The sequence below is a fragment of the Cornus florida genome, unplaced genomic scaffold (genome assembly GCF_030987335.1).
Source record: "Cornus florida cultivar Cherokee Brave unplaced genomic scaffold, ASM3098733v1 CherokeeBrave_3.0.0_Hap2_Chr07, whole genome shotgun sequence".
Classification (NCBI taxonomy): Eukaryota; Viridiplantae; Streptophyta; class Magnoliopsida; order Cornales; family Cornaceae; genus Cornus; species Cornus florida.
Window position 1 is genome coordinate 80620301 of NW_026775577.1, and position 20865 is coordinate 80641165.

The 20865-nt window shown below is 38.3% G+C and overlaps 1 protein-coding gene across 1 annotated transcript; it reads right to left on the minus strand.

Moving 5' to 3' along the window:
• Positions 1–19436, minus strand: LOC132267337 (uncharacterized). Its single transcript, XM_059768490.1, has 8 exons — positions 19080–19436; positions 18656–18878; positions 18102–18213; positions 9821–9982; positions 4864–4910; positions 3470–3596; positions 423–489; positions 1–343 (listed from the first exon to the last, which is right to left on the minus strand). Exons 2-8 carry the CDS (start codon positions 18845–18847, stop codon positions 289–291), a joined length of 762 nt encoding a protein of 253 aa, XP_059624473.1. The 5' UTR covers positions 18848–18878; positions 19080–19436; the 3' UTR covers positions 1–288.
• Between the last annotated feature and the right edge of the window lie 1429 nt (positions 19437–20865).

A 20865-nucleotide genomic window follows, 5' to 3' on the forward strand; every position in this document is an offset into this window, starting at 1 on the left:
TTTATATGAACTTCAAATTTTCCATTTTATAAACAGGAATTGATCAAGGTATTCAAATATATTCCATACAGGCAAACAACCAAACATTTTGTAACGGAAACCCACCCACATATACTCGTCAATAACTAGTTTGAGCGTTAGTAATGTACAAACATATCAGAAATAACCCTAATTGTTAAATTAAACCTTTTTCCTTTCATCTTCGTGTGATATCTTTTCATGTTATAACAACAGAAAAATCAAACGGTTTTCACTTGGGAACATGACGAACCAAGTGTCAGATATTTCCTAATTATCTGCATCGTCTTCAGTATCCTGCAAAAGAACTCCTCTCACTTTTGCCCTGCCAAATAATATCCTTAGGTATTAGAATGAAAATATATATATTTGAGATGGCAAAGAATTAGGGAATGTTTTATAACCTGCGATATGCTGGTACAACACGCTTGTTCACTTTCGTTGAACCTATACCTTGGGTTGCTGTCTTGTCTGCAGTTGGAAACACAGAAATTTTTATTGTTTCAGATTGGGATTAACCTATGGTCAGGATGGTTAGAATCCAATAACTTAACTCGAAGCCAACTCGAAGCCATCCCTGACCTGGTTGTATATATATAACCATTACATGAGCTGGTGATGCAAAGTGTGCTCACTTACAAGAGTGCTTACAAGCTGAAACTTTGTGCGTTCACATACACAGACACACTAAGTAAACTAAATCTTATCCCGGGATGGACAAGCCAATTAGGTTAAGACCCAACACCATTCCGTGCCAAAGAATGGAATACCCCGTCCCCTCTTCCCTTTTTTTCTCTTCCCTATAACCCGAGAGAGATCATAACTATAAGATATTTCCTAAAATTTGTAATTCCCAAGAGGAGAACTTAGTTCTTTTCAGAGTGATGGAAATAGTATGATATGTAATTTGTCAGGGTTTGAGCCTCAGTGGAGGCATGTGTGTGTGAGTACCAAGAAAAAAAAATTAGACTTTGTGCTGAATTTGAAAGTTCCTGAATAAAAAATAAAATAATAAAAATAAAAACTCCCAGGCTTAGGACTGGGTTGGATGGGGAGGTTCACATCTCACATTTTTAAATAAGGTTAATAACTGAGTAACTCAGAAAATCCCTCTCTTTCCTCTTCTTTTCCCGTGATATACACCCAATTGAGTAGATGCATGGATGAAACTCACCGGGTTGGGTTAGCTTGGAGGTCAACCCCCTCAACCCGAGCTACAACATCCTTTACTGAGCCCAACCCCACCAAACCTCCAGCTGCAACTGTCTCAACCTGAGGTCAAAAAATTGTTCCCCTGTTGGGATTCTGTTGCTAGAATCTCTTTTACCCTTTTTCTTATTATTTTTTTATTTTTATATTTTTATTTTTTGCGTGTTTTATTTTCATCCTGTGGTTGTCGTCTTCTTGTTCATTATTCTTTGAAAATGGGGAGAAAAAAAAAATTGAGAAAAAAAAAAAGACATGGTCTGAGAATGAAAAAAAAAAAACCCTTAAAGAATAGGAAAGGAAGAACAAAAATTAATCGAAAGAGAATTTTTTAATTAGAAATCGAAATAAGAATTAAAAGTAAAAAGGGATAATTACATTGACCTCCCTTAAAGTTTCGTCAACCTACACTGACCTCCCCTCTTGTTTGCCATATTACACTTACCTCCCTCGAGGTTTGTATATAAATAACATAGAGTTCCCCTCCTTTAACGGAAAATACTGTTTTTGACGGAAAATGATTATGTCAGCAATTTTTTATTTATCAAATTTCCATTTTACCCTTGTGAGCTTTGGTTTGGGTGACCATCATCTTCACCGAAACCGACGAGCTTCAGTTCAATATAAATCCACATCTCTCTCTTATAAATTGGGTGGGGACGGTTTGATCAGAGAACTCTGCAATGGGTTTCAATTGTTGATGGACGGTGATAAAGGGGTCATCACGTTTGAGAGCCTCAAGAGGAACTCTGCCCTGTTGGGTTTGCAGGACTTGACAAATGGTGATCTGATGAGTATGTTGAAAGAAGGTGATTTTGACGGTGATGGAGCCCTCAATCAGATGGAGTTCTGCGTTCTCATCTTCAGATTAAACCCTGATTTGATGGTCAATCTGAATTTTTGTTAGAAGAAGCTCTTCAACAGGAATTCAAACATTATTGTTGATTTTCTTTACTAATTTCTCTCTTGTTTACATATTAATCTCTTACTTATTCAATTGTTGTTGTTGGGTTCCAAAGTATACAGAAAATTAAAGAAATAAATGAATCATTGGGCATCGCTTGATTAATTATTGTCTCTGTGTCCAAGTTTTTTTTCCTTCCACATGGTCAAATCATGGACTCATAAAATCGACAATGAGGTTTCTAGAATAATGGGTTGTTAACAGGTATCAACAAAGGAAAGAATCATCCTTTTCATCAACAACTTCCCATTGAGACAACTAGGACTTTAGGGCTCACCATAGCTTAATATTTGTGTGTGACTCTGCGGTTCTTATCTGGTAAGAAGTTTAAAACAAAAGTTCCAAAACTCAGTAAGTTGCTCTTTCACTAGGCCAGGTGGCCCAGGTCACTTTAATTGGTGTTCAACACATTACCTTTTCTAAACCAAAATTCCCATCTTTGCTGATACTCGAAGCTCCCAATTATTACTGTAAATGGATTGTTTTTGTACCATATGCCAAGGTACCGGAACTTCGCAGAGCTATACACATGTAAGGTGAACTTCTCAGTATATATATGTGGATTTATATATATATATATGAAGTCGTAGAGCGGTCGCCACTGTGGCTTTCACCAGATTGTACTGGGTTCATCTCCGCACCGTGATGTTATTGTAAAGAGAGAGAGTGGACAAAGGGTATATTAGTAATTGTACTCTTTCCATTAACGCCATCCATCTTATTTGCATGTTAGGGGAGGTGAGTGTAATATGACAAATAAGAGGAGAGGTCAATGTAGGTTGACGAAACCTTAGAGGAGGTCAGTGTAATTATCCCAAGTAAAAAAGCATAAGAGAGAGAGAGAGCTACTCTCAACCTGTTGAGATGTAATGCATAATCGAAGAAAGATGACTAAGACTTCAATATCCTATATGTAGAAAATGAACTACCGAAAGACCAATGCTGCAACTATATCTGGAGTGGCAGAGAAGGGACAGAAAACAACGTGAAGAAATTATGTGAGTTTTTATGAGGAAAAGAGATCTCATACCAAATACACTTGTCGTACCCCCTCTTTCAGAAACTAATTAGATGTCTAAACCCCAAGTTAAAAAGAAAAAAACAAACCAATCATAGGGTTTATTAGCTATATAGGAGTCTCTACACCTCTCTCTCTCTCTCTCTCACACACACACACACACACAACACAACCAGCATCCACTTTACAGCTATCTGGAATGACTACCCATTTTTTTAACTAAAAGGGTAAACACTACATGTGAAAAAGTATAAAATGCACACCTGGAGAATCTTCCAAGGAAGTAACCAATAAGGTATCTGAGAACGCTTTGTCATTCATCTTCTGTGACTTCTGCCTTTTTGAGTATATAAATGTATCAAGTTGCCTCTGGATACTTTCATTCTTTTCCTGACAAATAGGAGGAAATTGCACAAAAACGAATAAATTGGTGATCATTACATAAAGAAGGAGCATGCATAGCAAATTCACTATATCTGGCTATAATAACCCATAACCAAAGAATCTCTCTTTATTTTTACGTTCCAGCAAGTGGCCGAGTTTGAGAAGAAAGGAGGTAAGGGTAATCGAATAAGGCATTACTGGTTAGGGAGGGAGGAAAGGGGTAAGGCTTTATTAACCAACATAACCCCATAAAATCCCCGCTGCAATGTTCATAATAAGGTTAATTCTAACACCCCAAAAAAGCGGGACCAGCACCGGGTAAAGGCCTTATTTTATTTTATTTTTGAGGTTTCCCACTGAATAAGATAAGCGTAGAAGGGCACAACTAGCAAACAATATTTTGAGTCACGGTCGTAACTACCAACACAGAGCACACCATCTTGAAGTCAGTAATTGTAGTAGGCAAATCCCTCACACGATGCCTGCACAACTCTGCTAGAGACCAAGGCTGCAAACCATACAACAAGTTGAACAACTTGTCGTCCTTCGACATGTTCTTGATAACAACTTGTCTTCCTTCGACATGTTCCTGATAACAACTTGTCTTCCTTTGACATGTTCCTGATGTCCAACTTCAAGATACTGAATTCCTTCACATAATCTTGCATTGTGCTTGCATATTTAAGGTATTTAAGTATTCCCTTGCAACCCAAGCGGCAAGAACTAATCTTTGGCCCAATGGTATAACCTCCCTATCCTCAAAAGAATAGGGGAGGGGTTCAAGCCCTGGTGGGAACAAAAGGGTGTGTGTGTTTGCTTTACCATTCAAAACACACACACACACACACATAAATAATAATAATAATAATCTTTCAATTCTTTCTTAACACATGTTTCTATCCGAGGCCTGGCAACATCCTCAGTCTGGTTCACCACTATAACTTGGCTTCACCAGAGAGATACCTGCTTGTTATGATCACCCACTTGCAATCTGGACCACAGAGCCTTAAAGTATTGTCCCACAAAAATTTCTCAAGTTCCTTGAATTCCGCATTAGAAATTCCTTGAAGCCTTAAAATAGACACGGAATCAAATTTGACAATTCATCAGAAGAGTGTCATCATGCACAGAATGCACAATGTAGGAGACAGATTGGTACAATTTCGACACACTTGGTACTGGTTGACATTAAAGAAGATTTATCCATCTGCATATGCAAATAAACTTGGGGTCACTACAGTTAATGTGCACCGTTAGCAGCAAGTAAATATACCTGTTCAGATGATATCACTTCTGTCAACTGATAACAGCGCTCTTGCTCTGAAGACAAATCAAGGATGCAAAGAAAGTTAGTTCTCAACGTAATGCTATTCCAATCTACTTAACATAATGAACTAGGGATGACAAAAATAAATAAATAATAAAAATAAAAAATAAGGGTATACTTGCAAGTCATTACAAATAGGGTCCACGAAAAGACCTTTTTGTGCTTGACATAATAGACGTGGATACATACGCTAGTAACATTTATGGTAGTTAAGCTTCACTGCTGTCAGTTAGGAAGGAAATGTGTGCTTATACATATTTATAGAGTATACAACTGTCCCAGTAACCAAATCAAATCATTTAAATATCCTAGCACAGTTTCCAGAAAATGGAAAATCAACTTAGTGCCCGTCCCTTAAAAATGTATAAATAAAATAAAACCTTAAAAAAGAAAGAAACTCAAAATCCAGGCATCAATTTTGACACCCAATCCCTCCTTTCGACCAATATCGGCAAAATCTCAGATTGAAGTATATTCTTCCTCCATTCCAAAGTACCAAAAACATCCCTATTCCATTTCTTGATATCTTCCTTAAGAACTTCAACTTACACGCAAGGGCAAAACTTGGAGAACCGTTCACAACATAACCTCCCCCCCAAGACCGAACCATCTCCATAAATCCTTCTGCTTTAAGCCACATATTCTCAAATCTGAAAGGATAGCTCCTTTTCCTCAACCCACCACAATCCAGAACCGGAGAAACATGATCAGAAGTAAGCCATGACAAAGCCGCCAAAACAACATCCGGAAACTTGTCCTCCCAATCCCATGACACAAGGAATCTATCCAGACGAGAGAGAGTAGGAACCTCTCTACCACTGGACCACGTAAAGGATGCTCCCTCCAAACGCAAATCAATCAAATGATTGTCATTGATGGACTTAGAAAACTACTCCATTGCCAAAGTCCATCTACCCTCGTAGGCTTTTCCATAGGAGAACGGATAACATTAAAGTCCCCACCAACGCACCAAGGGAAATACCACTTCTCCGAACAGAAAGAAGTTCCTCCCACAACTGGATGCGCACGACATCATCGTTGGGCCCATAAACACCCGAAAACAACCAATGAAAACCATCCTCCACCATAGAAAAAGCGCAAGACACTGAGAAGCCATCAACCCAAGCATCCAACTTAGAGACCCATCTTTTGTCCCAAATAATAAGAATGCCCCCCGAAGCACCGGAAGCATCCAAAGCAACCCAATCCACAAATCTCCTTCCCCAAAGGCTTTTAATGACCTTATCTGAAACCGACGCAAGTTTCGTTTCCTGCAAACACACAACATGCGCACCCCACTTGCGAATCCCCAGCTTCACCACCTTCCTTTTATTCAGATCATTTAGACCGCGGACATTCCAAGAAAGAATGCGGAACTTCATGAGGAAACAATAGTGTTCTCCTTCCCCCTCCTCCTTCCTCTCCTCCTCTCCCTCGATCCCCACTTTTCCCATCATAATTAACATAGGAAATAAGATTCCTCACCTCCCTCTCCCCCTTTCTGCAGGAGTCCTCCCCTTATCTCCAGCATTTTGGTTCGAATCAATTTCCTGAAACATGCTCAATGCCCGACATTGATCACCCCCAAAGAAGACCCTGACAAGATTGCCCACACAGCCAAGGAAGTTGTAATGGATGAGGCAAATTGTGCATCTGCAGCTATAGTGTCTAGTGAATTTCAAGCTCCCAATGAGTCTGGAGGTGTTCCTAATAAGACATTGACTAGTGCAGAAGGGGATGATAATGGGAAGCTGTTCAACAGATTCAGATATCCCAGGAGGAGCAGTGCCTGCCAGATGTTCAACAGAATGCTTCTCCGAGCAGGGATGCTGAAATGATCACTACTGGGAAAAAGAAGAAGAACAAGGCGACCAAGGATACTACTTCATCTTCGAAGGAGTGTCAAGTCGAGGAGTGTTCCCATTTGAGTAGTTAACATGAATGAAGCTCAGTATCTTGCTATTCAGGTTGTTCCAGTGGATGCTAATGATGCTATTGTGTCTACTGGTAATCCTGTTATGGTGCTGCTGAGATTCAGACTGCAAATACATTCATGTTGGTAGAGACTAATAAGGAAGATGATCCTCTGTCTGAAATAGAGAATTCTGTTAAATTGTCTACAAAGAGAAAAGGAGAAAACAAGAAGAAGATGGATAAAGGAGAGGTAGTCCAAGCTCAGCAGATTCCTAGAGGTATGTTGGCCATGAGTGGCCATACTACAATTGTTTGAATGTTAGGTTGCTGGAATATGAGGGTCTGAATAGATCCCATATGCAAAAGGAGGCTAGAAATTGGCTTCTGTCTAATTCTCTTGGTATGATAGTTTTGCTTGAAACTAGAGATAGAGAAATAAATATTGTTTTGATCTCCAAAAGAATAAATGCTAGGTGGAAACGGGGGAATAATTACAATTGCAATCCTCCTGGCGAAATCTGGTATGGATGGAACCCTAGAAGGTTGGATGTTTAGCTGTTAGATGCCACTTCCCATTGTTTGCTCCTTAGGGTGCAAGTGGTTGGTTCTCACATAGTATTTTATGTTTCTCTTATTTATGCTGCAAACACAGTTGGGGAGAGGACTTTGTGTGATCACCTGTGTGGGCGGGTGTGATGTGGACGGGTGCGAGACACTGGACGAGATACCACACTGGCAAGCTACAGGGCATCATGATCCCACATCGCCTGGGGAATGTGAAGTGCTATATGTAAGGTTCAACACCCATGACACAACGCATTTTAAAGCCATAATGGCCGTGAACCCATCAAAACTCTAAAGTTAAGTGTGCTTACACTGAAGTATTACCAAGATGGGTGACCTCTTAGGAAGTCTGTGGTCCGGGAGAGCCAAAAACAAACAATATTGTGTTGAGGTAGGGTGAGGGTTGTTACAAATGATATCAGAGCCAGAGCCCAGCCAGAAGTGTGGCCAATGAGAACGTTGGCCCCCACGAGGGGTGATTGTGACTACCTCTGTGGGCAGGTGTGATGTGGGCGGGTGCGAGACATTGGACGAGCTACCACATTGGCAAGATACACTGGGGGTGTCATTATCCCACATTGCCTGGGAAGGTGAAGTGCCATATGTAAGGTTCAACACTATTCTATCACACAACGCACTTTAAAGTCGTGATGGCCGTGAACACATCAGAACTCCAAAGTTAAGCGTGCTTACTGTGGAGTAGTACCAGGATGGGTGACGTCCTGGAAAGTCTCTGGTCCAGGGAAGCCAAAAGCGGACAATATTGTGTCTAGGTAGGGTGAGGGCTATTACACTTTGTGGAGCTCTATTGCTAGGTATGTTACTATGGTGCAGGGTCCTTGGTTAACTTAGAGTGATTGGAACTGTGTTAGAGGCCATGGTGCAGCTTGATGAGTTCAATGAGGTTATTGATGAGGTTGTCCTGTCTGATGTTCCTATCTTGAATAGGGGTGGACTTGGACAAATAAGCAAGGTATCATGTTTTAGAATCCGTGCAAAGCTAGATAGAGGTATTGCTAATGCTAGTTGGTTTTCTTTTTTCAACACTCAAAGATTTTCTTATTTGCTGCTCGAACTTCTGATTATGGATTGGTGATTATTATCTATCCAAATGTGGGCAGCAAGCCTAAACATTTCGGGTTTTTGTAAGTGTGGAGATGCCAAGAGGGGGTGTCTGAAGTGGTGAGGCAGGCCTGGAATTCTGATGTGGTTGGTGATGCTATTTCTAAATTTACCTTTCAAGTTTTAGAACATTTCTTGTAGAATACTAGTGTCATGGGTTCTTGTCCTGCATCTTATAAAGGCGGGTAGGCAGCACCACTTCATAGCTCAAATGGCAAGCATCTGGCCCGTTACAAGTGGTATTAGAGCAGGACCAGTCACATATCCGCCATCCGGTGTCATGCCAAACGCCTATACGAAGGTTTCTTGGTCAATACTAGTACCCGCCATTAGGGAGGACGGATAGGTAGGGTGGTCTAACCGTGAAGAGGGTGTCGTAGGTTCAGGTAGGGGAGAATGTCATGGGTTCTTATCCCACACCTGATAAGGATGGGATGGGTCTTGCCCTTCTAAGGGTGGGTAGGCAACACCACATAATAGCTTAAGCTTTTGAGTCGGATGGCAAGCGCCTAGCTTCCATCATTCAATCAACATAAACCTTGTTATGTCAGATACCCTAAAAGGAAATATAAGAATTAAAGAAAAAAGGGAAAAAGTAAAATAGAAACAAAAACATAAAACCAAAATCAGCACCCTATTAAACATAGTGCATGCTCCTGACCAAGGACCATGGTCGTATGTCGTGGATGCTTAAAATCCATTTGGAGCACAAGGAACTAATAAAAATCAGTTCTCTACTTAGTCGATGAATTCTAAAATAACTTAAAGAAACAAGCTTTTTTCTGATATAATTTAAAGATTTAAGTAGCAAACAGGTTTTATATGCATCCACTCCTTTTTAGCAACTACTTGAACAGTGTCATTAAATGGTAACCAAGTGGATATTGTGTAAGGAATTGCTTGAGAATTAATTACTTTCATGGGATAGTGACTAGGATTAGCAAGAGTGTCCATAGCAAGCAATATTATTATAACAAGATGATTCTAAAGGGTTAGCCTAGAACAAGAGGCCCCCACCACTACGGGATCTGTGGAGGGTTTTGATGTACGCAGCCTTACCTCCGTATACAAAGAGGTTGTTTCCTGTTTTGTATCGTGACCTCCAGGTCACAATGGAGCAAACTTACTGTCCTTACCGTTGCACCTAGGCCCACCCTCAAGATGATTTTTGAACAATATATTAATTGAAGAAGATAACAATAGAAGGAACCACAATTTAATTTTCAAAACCTGAAGACATTCATTTTTTTATCTAGATGGCAAAAGAAGGAAAAAAGATTTCCTATTAAGACAGGAATCCAACCATTTATGAGTAAACTATGCATGCTTTTGAATGCTTTGTAGAGCTCCAGCGAAAGATTCTTTATTGCCTCACTAGCGGCAACATCCACAAGTTTACCAAGAGAAATAGAGATCAGTGGCATTCCTTTTGATTTCTGAGCACTTAATTTTGCATATGCAGCACCTGAAATACAAAAAACACCTAAATTATAATTACATCCATCAAATAATTTCCTTCCATATGTTCCGAGACTGGGATGTGTTTGTTGAACCAATAATTCACATTCCAAAAGTCAATTTAGAAAATAAGATGCATAAAAAGACGAACTATCAGCATTTATAAAGTATGAAAATTTTGAAGGACATCATACAGCACATTATTCATTCACATTCAGAATCACATATTTGCATTTATTAATTTACAATCTAATAGGAAGAAGCACATTTTAAAAAGAAATCACTTTTTTGATCACATGCATGTATCTTTGTGCACCAGAATGGCTTAAACTTATATCAAGGAGGGCATTGATTAAGTTGGATTTCAAACGCTTGGCTCTATTAACACCCTTGCAAAGAACCCCCTTCAACTATTTTTTTGACGAAAAACCCCCTCAAGTATATCAAACGTGGCAAATACCCCTTGCCATTGAAATTCCATAAAAAAGAGAATCAAACTAAGTCACATGCAGCGTAAATGACACAGATTGTATTATAGGTCAATTTACCCTTTTATGTTGACGGTAGTGCAATTGATCCTAATTTAAAAGGTGGATCCCTTTTTATGACCTGATTAAAATTAAATGGTTGTTTCTACCCAATTATATATTACCCTTATTCTGACCAAACTCTCTCTCTCTCTCTCTCTCTCCATATCTCAGTTTGTAGATTGTGACTCGGAAGAAAAAGTTGAAAAACTCAACCCATTTGTTCCCAATCTTCTTTGTCATTCCTTGTTCTATCTCCAATCTTCTGTCCCCAAGAAAACCCAACCAATCAGTTCCCAATCTTGATCTACTAGCTGACCACCATAGCCACTCCACCTCCAGAATTGCTAACCTCCGTTGCCTCAAGCACCAATTCACTTTCACAACCAACAACCACCTCATTCACCACTGACTCACCTCCACCATGCATCACTCCTTGCAAACCCAAAACATGTACTTCAGTGGAACAAAAACTGCCAGCCAACTCTCACTCTATCTCCCTTCCTCTCCCTCGCAATAGCAATGAATCATAGCCATCTCTCCGACCCAATGGAAACCCAGTAAATTGGTTTCATCTTAAGGTTGGTACCGGAAGCATTAGAACATTAAATGATCAGGCTGGTTATAGAGTAGTTGAACTCAAAGCGTGTGTGTGTGTGTGTGTGTGTGTGTGCAAATGCAAACATATGAGACGGATTAACAATCTTTGCTGCTGCTAATTACCATGATCACTAGCCCGCCCATCATTTCTTTGGCTAAACAATGAAATTCAATAACCCAACATGATCATAAAACCAACCACTTTCGAAAATCATTGTCCACCAATTGAACCCATTGTTGAAAGCCACCCCTGCAAGGCAATTAAAACAAATCACCCCATACCCGGAAAAAGACTCCACCCTATTAAAGAGGTGGTTTTGTGAAGTACAACTTTGCTGGAAGTTTGGGTAGGCATAAGAGGGTTGAGAGAAACAAAATAGAGAGAAAGATGAGGTAAAGGGTCATGGTACATTAATCATGGAGCAACGATGATAAAAAAAAAATCATGGGTGGTGATAAAAGTAGAGAGAGAAGAGAGATGAGCAAGGTAGGCCAACACCTTCAAAGCATAAATTCAACCAATAGTGCAGCTTACCGTTGGCTCCCTATGAGTAAACAATGGCCTGCGGCAATTGAAGATCCTGTTCAATCAGAATCCATTTTCAAGGATTTGAATTGAGCAAATTGATTCAGAGACAGATTCATCCACTAGGAGATGATGAGAGGAGGGTTGACATGATGTTGGAGCTAATAATTTGAGAATGACAAATGCATCTAAGTGTGTGTGTGAGTGAGTGTGCTCGCACACTTATATTTGTATTAAAATTTCTAAGTGTAGAAGAAGAAATTAGATGGTTAGTCTTGATGGGTCGTCTTCTTTTTTTAAAGAAGAGAGTACCAAAACAATATCATTTAGTCGACGGGCAAACTAGTAATTTGCCATCAGAAGCAACAGCAAACTAACTGTATGTTCTCATTTGCAAGCTTTCAATAGTTTAGGAGGTTTTTTAATTATACTAGGGGTGAATTAGCCGAAAGTTAATATATCGGGTTCTTTATTGCATTTGCATTAACTTAAATATAACAATGTATAATTGACACCGGTAGAGTTTCAGCAGGCAATCACACGTGTGTGTGTGAGAGAGAGAGAGGGAGAAGAGGAGAGAAATAAAATGTCGGGAACCCAGACTCTTATTGAAATTAGAAATTATCTGCATTGTGCTGTTCAGATTATCTTCCTCCAACCATAGGCGTAACATCAACCTATAAAAGATACAACCAGTCAAAAATAACTAATTCATAGTTCAAGTGTTGAAAACAATAATTCCAAGTAAAAAGTTTTAAATTTTTAATACAATTTTGAAAGCAATAAAAAAAATATTTTTCAATTTTTTGATAGGCATATGCAATCCACTACAGGTAAGATGGCTCAACCCACTACAGGTAAGATAGCTCAACCCACGTAAAGGCTACATAAACACAGAGATAAGAGAGAGAGAGCAACAACAACAAAAAAAATCATCATCTCTCCAAATAAAATCAACAAAAGCTTCAGAATAAAAGGCCATTCCCCAGAAAAATAGGGCAAAGGAAACTCAACAGTTTGTGTTTCAAATTCATGATCAACAACTTCATTCCTTCAATTAAGCAGCTGTTGTGTTCCTTCAAAATGCCCACCACGTAAAAAATACTAAACCCTAAACTCTGCATATTCTTCACAAGCTTTATATTATATGTTGCGCAACTCAACTTCATTAATGTGACGCCCCAAATCCCATGATCCGATGCATCAACTGAGTAATCCAAACCGACCTGATATCGAGTCCGAAACGCGGAAGCAAAGACAAGGGAAGAGGCTACTAGAGGCTAACACCACCTCTAGGACAACACAAGAACCTCAGATGAAGTCACAAGGCTCAAATCAAGACAAATGCGGAAGCTAGGAATAAACAGGGTCAAAACAGACATATTGTGGAACTAGGGATAAAATGGTCATTTCATGACAAAAATAGAGAATGGGGTGTATACCAGTGGATAGCCAACGAAAAATTGATAAATTTAGACTTGAGAATGACCTAAATCAGGTTTAAAACGAAAAAGAAATGGCTGTCTAAAGTTGGAGGGTCAAATGCACAAGTGCACAATGCTCGAGCACCGAGGCCCTGAGGATTATTGCTCGAGCCCTAAGGCCGATACAATGACTTTTTCTTCGAAAAAAAGGGTGCTCGAGCACTACTGATAGTGCTCGGGCCCTAAACCCCAAAAAAAGCCGAAAAATCTAGAAAAAGATGGTTAAAGTCATGGGTACCCCCTCGACACCCTACAAGGTCCGAAAGCCATCCAAAATGAAGTATGAAATGAAAAAGAAATACATCAAAGCGCATGGAAAATCACGAGCATACATTTGGATACAAAATGATACTCTAAACATGCATAGGATGGAAATGGCCCTTGGCCTCATTACATCATACTTAAGTATTCAAAGGAGAGTACTAGAGTAGAAATGACTCGAGAACTCACAAAAGAAGTCAACGAGTTCTCCGACCATTTCCTCCCTTCAAAAGGAATTATACAAGGCCTCAAATACAACAGGTTTATGAGGTTACATCAAGACTATCAACTACATTACATATAAATTGTCCCAAAAGAAGTTCAAAGAACACATAGAACATCCACTAAGAGGAAGGAACATCCAAGTAGAGCACTTCTTTACCTGAAAAACATTTATCAACGGGAGTGAGTAATTTGCATTACTCCGTAAGATGATTCATTATAAGGATAACCTAAAGTTTCATTGGCCTCGCAAGAATAACATAAGACATACAAGTGTGGTACATGCCTCCTATGCGTCTAGTTCAAGGGTGAGACTAAGGAATCATCCTAGAACTAACATTGAAATGAAAACAATTACTTAATACAAAATATCCACGTACAAGATAATCCAACGAAAACCGAAATACACCAAGCTACATTTACACATAGGTTGTCAACTTGGAAATCAAATACGAAATCACATAATAGGGATAACTTGGACTCACAGACCCTACCCGATCATGCGCAAGACATGCACCGAGTCAAATAGCTATTCTCGGGCTACTAACCCAGAAGCAAACCTAATGGCCATTATAAATTTGTGGAAAGCTCGTATCTCCCTCACTAGAGCCGTACTTTAGCATTCTCAAAATTTCATTTGTCCCAAGTATCTCCCAAAAATTGTCAATCGTTCCACAATATAAGTCACATAGTCAATGCACATATTTCACCTTTCAAGCGCACATAAATGATAGAACTCAAACAATCCATGCCCTATAGTCCTCTCTACTATAATCATAACATGAACATAAACAAGATGACAAGTAAGCTAACATTGAGATATTTAACACAAGACTAATATCATGCTAGCATTAAAAGTATCTAATACTATAGCAATTCAAGGCTTATAAACATCCACGTAAGGCCATTAAACTAAGAGATGATACATACACAACTTAAGCAAGTCCTAAACATAAGATATAGCAATCTACAAGCATAAAGGTTATATAAGAACAACAATTTGTAATTTCCCAAGTAAGCTATAATAAAACATATCACTTCAATACTTGAATAATGAAATTTGAAAGCTATATAATCATGCTTTTTAAACATCATGTGAACCTAGGGTTGTTAGTAAAATAAACAAAACTCTCCATAATCCACACAACACAAGCATATCAAATGAAATTCTCCAAAACACAAGGAAACACCTAGGTTACAATTATACTACACCCCCTACCTCGCTCTAGGATAGCAACCTAGAGAATCCCAAGGAATGTGTCACAAGCCGCATCCAAGACGAGGGTCTTGTTGCCAATGGAGTCCCCAAGCTTTTTCCCTTCTATGGCTAGGCAAGAAAATCAATGGAAGGCAAGTGAAATCAAGCTCAAAGCTTGGCATCAATGGGGGTCTTTGGTGGGAGAAAGAAGATGAAGTGTAGGAGAATTGGAGAAAGAAAAAGATAAGTGTGATATTTGTCAAAAAAAAAAAATCACGAACACACATTTCTACACTACCTTTCACACACACACCTCAATCCGCCTTACAAGTGTCATCATCCTAGCCTTCCACACAAGTCACAAATCCAACCATACACGTCACCCATCCAAGCCCTACACATGTCACCAATCCCCCTTTAAACAAATGGTCCAATGAAAATGAGACACTTGTCCCAACTTTCCCTTAATTGCACAAAAGTCCCTCCAAGAAATATCTTCAAAAGATAATCGCACTAATGCCCCCAAAATAAAATATCTTCTAAAGATAATCGCACAAAGACACCCAAAAATGAAAATGTCCCCACAACACAGTCGCACAAATACCCCACAAAATATAAGTTAAAATGCATACAAGTGCTATGCAATTCTGTAATGTCATGAGGGTAGAATATATAATGATGAAATGAATGAAGTGTCGGGAGCCATTCCAGAACGCTTGACCTTGTCTTAGGCCCACACAACCCTAAGAGAAAAAAGAAATAAAATAAAATAATAATAATAAATAATAAAATAAAATAAACTCGGTAAAATAAAAGATGACACGGTCATCACAATAAAGCATAATGAATTTAAATTAATCTACGCAAGCTTGAAACAACTAACAACCCAGCAAGGACGTAAACCTTTCTTGAACTAGTTTGAGGTCAGCAATAAGCCCAAGCAAGATATTAACAAGTTGAGCTTGATGGATCCATGATATTTCTTCAGTAGATGTAAGTATCTTGAATATATTAACCATGCATTTCTAGGCACAACTGATGTAGGTTACAAGAGTATGATACAAGGTTACATGTATTGGAAAATATACATAATTGTTAACTTAGAAGCTTAAAGATCCATCCTAAGAAAAGCAAAGGAGAACCTGCCAAGGCACAAGCTATGAAGGGGTTGCTACAAAGTTTCTTTTTCTGCCATGATAAATGACAATATTACAAATTTACAAAGCATTCCAAAACAACTTATACTCTGTAGTCCTGTACAGACAATTCCTCTGTGCTCAATTTGCTATAAAATTAAAGTGAAACATTTTTTTTTTCATCTTCATCGAGCATGCCTCAATCATAACTCTATTCTTTAGACAAGAATCCATGGCTTCACCAAATTCATGATCTTTCTCCACTGATTCCTCTATAACACCAAATCTTCAATAATAGAAAACAACATCAATTACTGAAAGATTTTCCTCCACTGATTTCTCCATTAAATCTTCAATAGGAATTATAGTCATCAGACTCATCACCAAAAGAATTACAATTCTACGTTCTATTTTCCAGACAATAACTTAATTCCTCCCCGCATGGTAAATTAATGCGCACAGGCCATTCCTTGTGCTAAATCATCTTTACATAATTAACAAAAATACCAAAAAAATTTAAAATTAAATATATATTAGATTCTGAAGTAACATATCATGTATCAGTAACTTATCCAAAAATAAAATAAAAAATCATGTATGAGTATGTTTTAGGCCTTGTGTGGTTCCAAATCAGTAATGTTACAACCAATTTGATCCCCCGTCCTTCATCCACATTCACGTCTACGTCTGCGAACCGCGTTGGTTACAACTAAGACAACATCACCAGAAAGCCATAATTAGAAAATAGCACCGCGAGCTTCAATGAAAGACAATCACCAACCCTATTGCCATTGCCACCATGCCACTGCCATTATGAATACTCTCCAATCGCTACCACCCACTGATAACAACTACCCACCACCACATGATCATATCTACGTCATTAAAGCAAACACTGCTGAAACAACCAAGTCTACAATCACCACCTCCAGAGCCATGGAAACACTGAGATTGCACCACCAAATAGTAATCATCACCCCTTCATCATCGTTGTCACAGCTGCCAGTGAGGCAACACTAACACTCACTACCAGTACCACCAGAAAACGCTGAAGCCATCTACCAGCAGTTGCAATAAAATGGCATGAGATTCACAACCACACCACCAATCATAAACTCCCGAGGACCACAAAAACCAACTACCTTTCAAGTGATTTATCAAACTATCACCAATTAATCATTACAAGAATGCTATAATCTTTAGTAAACCAGAAGCAGCATTGGGGCTGACCACGACCACCATAAACACCACCACCATGACCAACTATACAGCAGTAGGAATCATAAAAAATCACCAACCAATCCCCCGGCCCCCCTAATGTCAAGAGAAAATTTAAAAAGGAAAAGAAGAACAAGAAAATAGGTGGCAATGCCTCTAAGCTTTAGCATCTTACCCCCCAATCACCTCAGGATCTCTGCCACTTCACTACCACTACCAACCTGCAGTGACTTTTAACATTACACCATCACTTATGTGTTAGAACACCACTAACCCTGAAAGCTTAAATAGTTAGAAAATGAGCCCAACGATGTATATCAAGCTCTCAACACTCAACACTACCACCACCGACGAAACAACAACTAGGAAGGGCACCTGCAAAATTTTGGAGAATTAGAATTTTTTAGTGACTCGTGCAATGATAACAGAACTGTCATCGCTGCTTCCATAACTCCAGAATCATGGAGAATTAGAAGTTTTTAGTGACTCGTGCAATGATAGAACGAGAATTTAAAACATATAACCCAAGACTATCCAATTTGTACAAATTGAAAATCCCACATTCGGGAAGAAAAAATATCCAGACAGATAACAGTTATCCAAACGAAATACAAGTTAAATGTACAAGAAAACATGAATCATTTATTTCACCCTTTCCCTTTATGCAATATCTAGAACCTAAAAGGGCCAAGGCATCCAAAACTACAATGTCCAACTAAACCAAAAACATTATGAATCTGCGTAATACATCTTTTTCATGAGGAAACCACTCTCCGAAAGCAAATGTACAGAAGAATACATGCCCATCAGTCTCAAAAAATAAGATGTACAGAATCCAAGGTAATCAATCATTTATGTAAAAATTACATCTAAATGATCTAAGAAAGTTGGTACTTTAGAACAGCATTGCTAAGATAATTTATGAAGAAAGATTGAGAACATAATATTAGTCACCATCTGATTTCGAATCTCCCTCCAGGACAAGCTTCACCTCTCCAGATTTTAAGGAATCTATGACATAAGCCAGAAAGTCAGACCACGAGCCCCCAATTCCAATGTTATCCCTCTGCACAGAGGAATACAATCACTAACTGAAAAACATACTCTTAGCACAATTCCAAACAACATCATGGAATTTACTACATCCCACATAAGAGTTTCAAAGATTAGCTGGCCAATGATTCAACCACATGGACATATAGCAGAAATGAACCCAAGAAAGGGTTTGAACGAACTATGATTTAGCCAAAGCCCAACTACAATTTTTCACGCAGACAATCTTTTACCACATTATCTTATCTATAGATGCACCATATAGATATTAAAACGGTGTTCAACCTTGTTTAAATTATTTTAAAAAATGAAAAAACAAATAAAACAAGTAGAAGAGAAGTATAAACCAGCTTAATTTGAGACTCTGTGTGGTTGCAACTTGCAAAGAAAATGAAGGCAAAGAAAATGAAGGCAAAGAAAATAAATATATAAAACAAAAAAATTCAAAAGCTGACCATGTCCTCAAGATCCTGAACAGATCGAATAGCCTCCCAAGTATTGGAGCAGAAATCAGTGACGAGCACTCTGAGCCGAGAAGAGTCCGAAGGATGCACATAGAACAGAAATGGGGGCAGTGAGACCTTATTCGGGGCTGACCACTCTGCTTTGGGTTCGCCGAACATGGGCTCAAAGTCTTGGAACGCCATTGGAGTCAACTAGCTTGTTCCTTGAAGAGCTCTGTAGAAACAACAACAAAGATACAGTTAACTCCAAATGAGGGAGAGTTTTGGGTTAATAATGTAAAATTTGGTATTTGGGTTCAGCTGCAATAGAAGTTAGGGTTTATTATAGAGTTCTAGGTTTTAGAGAAGCAATAGTAATATTATACTCGGCAGAGGAAGCCGTAGCTTTCTAGAGAGAGGATATAGAGAGAATTACCAGGGAGCAGATGAGTATTCAGTGAGAGAAGAGGAAGGAAACGAAAATGACGCGTTGGTGGATTGGAAGGGAAGAAAACGGAGGGAAATGTATGAACTCAAAAAGAAAGTGGGACTATTGGCGTTTCCACTCAGACTCTGTCGTCTGTCACGCCAACAGCTTTTGCTCAGTCAGGAAATTGAATTCCCATTCCCACTTTCTTTGCGGGGAATGTTTCAGCTTCTGGTTGAGGCTTGGAATAGAGAACCGAAATAAAAATCATTTAACATAGGTTTCGATTTCTAATTTCTTCACCTCAGCTTTTCATTTTCATTTATAATTCATTAGTAAACTAAAACCCGAAGAGATAAAGAAGGCAGCTTGGTATAGTGGAAAAAAAATAACAAGAAAGGATTAGATAGGTTACGGGAAGAAAAAAAACAATTGGAGAAATCAAATCAAATGTAGTTGTGTCAACTACTCATGGATAATTAAAATGCTAGCATTTTCTTTCTTTTTCAATTTTTTTTTTTTTTTTGAAAGATAACAAAACTAATTGGAAGGAGCTAAATGTTATTTTATTAGTAGTAGTTTTATTTGTGATTTTTTATTATTTTAGTGTTTTTCTATATTTAAGAGCTTTAATGATAATACGAGTCAAAACCAGTGATTTTATGGATATTCAAGACGTTAGAAGACAATATCCATTGGGCTCATTTACGATGAAGATCTAAGTCTAATTAGAATTAGAAAAGAGCACAAGAGAAGCCACAAGTTGATGACAACAAAAAAAATTCGTTCTTCAACTAGGAAACTCTCTCTAAAATTGGGAACTTGAACCCATTTTGGTATTCTACCTGTATCTCTTTCCTCGAGTGTCAAAATAACTCAATTTTCATGTAAGTTGAAAGGAAATTCGAATATCTACAATTTTGTATTTCACGAAAATTTTGTGAAAATGATGTTTACTATGTCAAAACTGGGCTGAAAGTTAGCATGAATTTTGGAGTCCGAGTTTGACAGAATTTCCATTTATCTCCTATTTGAAAAAGGTAACTTTGGGGCTATTCCTCTCTTATTTATTAAAGAGAGTTCTCTACACCATGAGGAGATCATCATATACAGGAGCTAGAGGCTGACATCTGAAAAAAGAAGGAATTGACCTTTGGCGGCGAAGATGTTCTTCCCAACCATGAAGAAGTCCATTTCAGTCATGAGCGGCTAAAAGCTTTGTTAGGGCTGTGATGTAGCTCTAGCTTAGCACTACTGGTTTGATTGTATTTGTTTATTGGAGAACAATATTTTTCATGCATGATTGTGTAACCTAAATGATTTTTACTTGATTTTTCAATAGAAATCGGTTTTAAAGTTTTAATTCAATTGCAAAGTATTTTCTATCTTGACTTAGGTATTTAATGCTTATGATTGAGCACAACTCATTTACTTCTTGTAGTTGTGAATGAGATAGTTATGCAATGGTTTTTCAATTGAATATAATATTAGAGTTTTGATGGATTATGCTTTGAGAAGATAGATTATACTACACCTTAGAGTAGAGTAGTTAAGGAGATGGTTTATGCTAATCGAAGATAGTCTATATTTAGCTTTAATTTTATATTATCTTCTAGCTGAATTAATATGTGCTTATATCCATGATTAATTTCTTATGCATGTTTCATATCTCTCTAATAAATTGATGCAACTGACTGGTAGTGCGACGTTAGTGGTGAAATCATGTCCTTAATTTCTTCTCTCATATTTTCCTAATTTAATTCAATTATTGCCTTTAATTTAGTTCGTTCGATTA

What these genes read in the sequence shown, in the direction of transcription:
- LOC132267337 (XM_059768490.1), bottom strand. Translation starts at nt 18,847, where the DNA reads ATGGCGTTCCAAGACTTTGAGCCCATGTTCGGCGAACCCAAAGCAGAG. An exon ending in TTCAGGATCTTGAGGACATG is followed by an intron (nt 18,214 to 18,655) that starts GTCAGCTTTTGA and finishes TCCTCTGTGCAG; the next exon opens with AGGGATAACATTGGAATTGG. An exon ending in GGGAGATTCGAAATCAGATG is followed by an intron (nt 9,983 to 18,101) that starts GTGACTAATATT and finishes TTTGTATTTCAG; the next exon opens with GTGCTGCATATGCAAAATTA.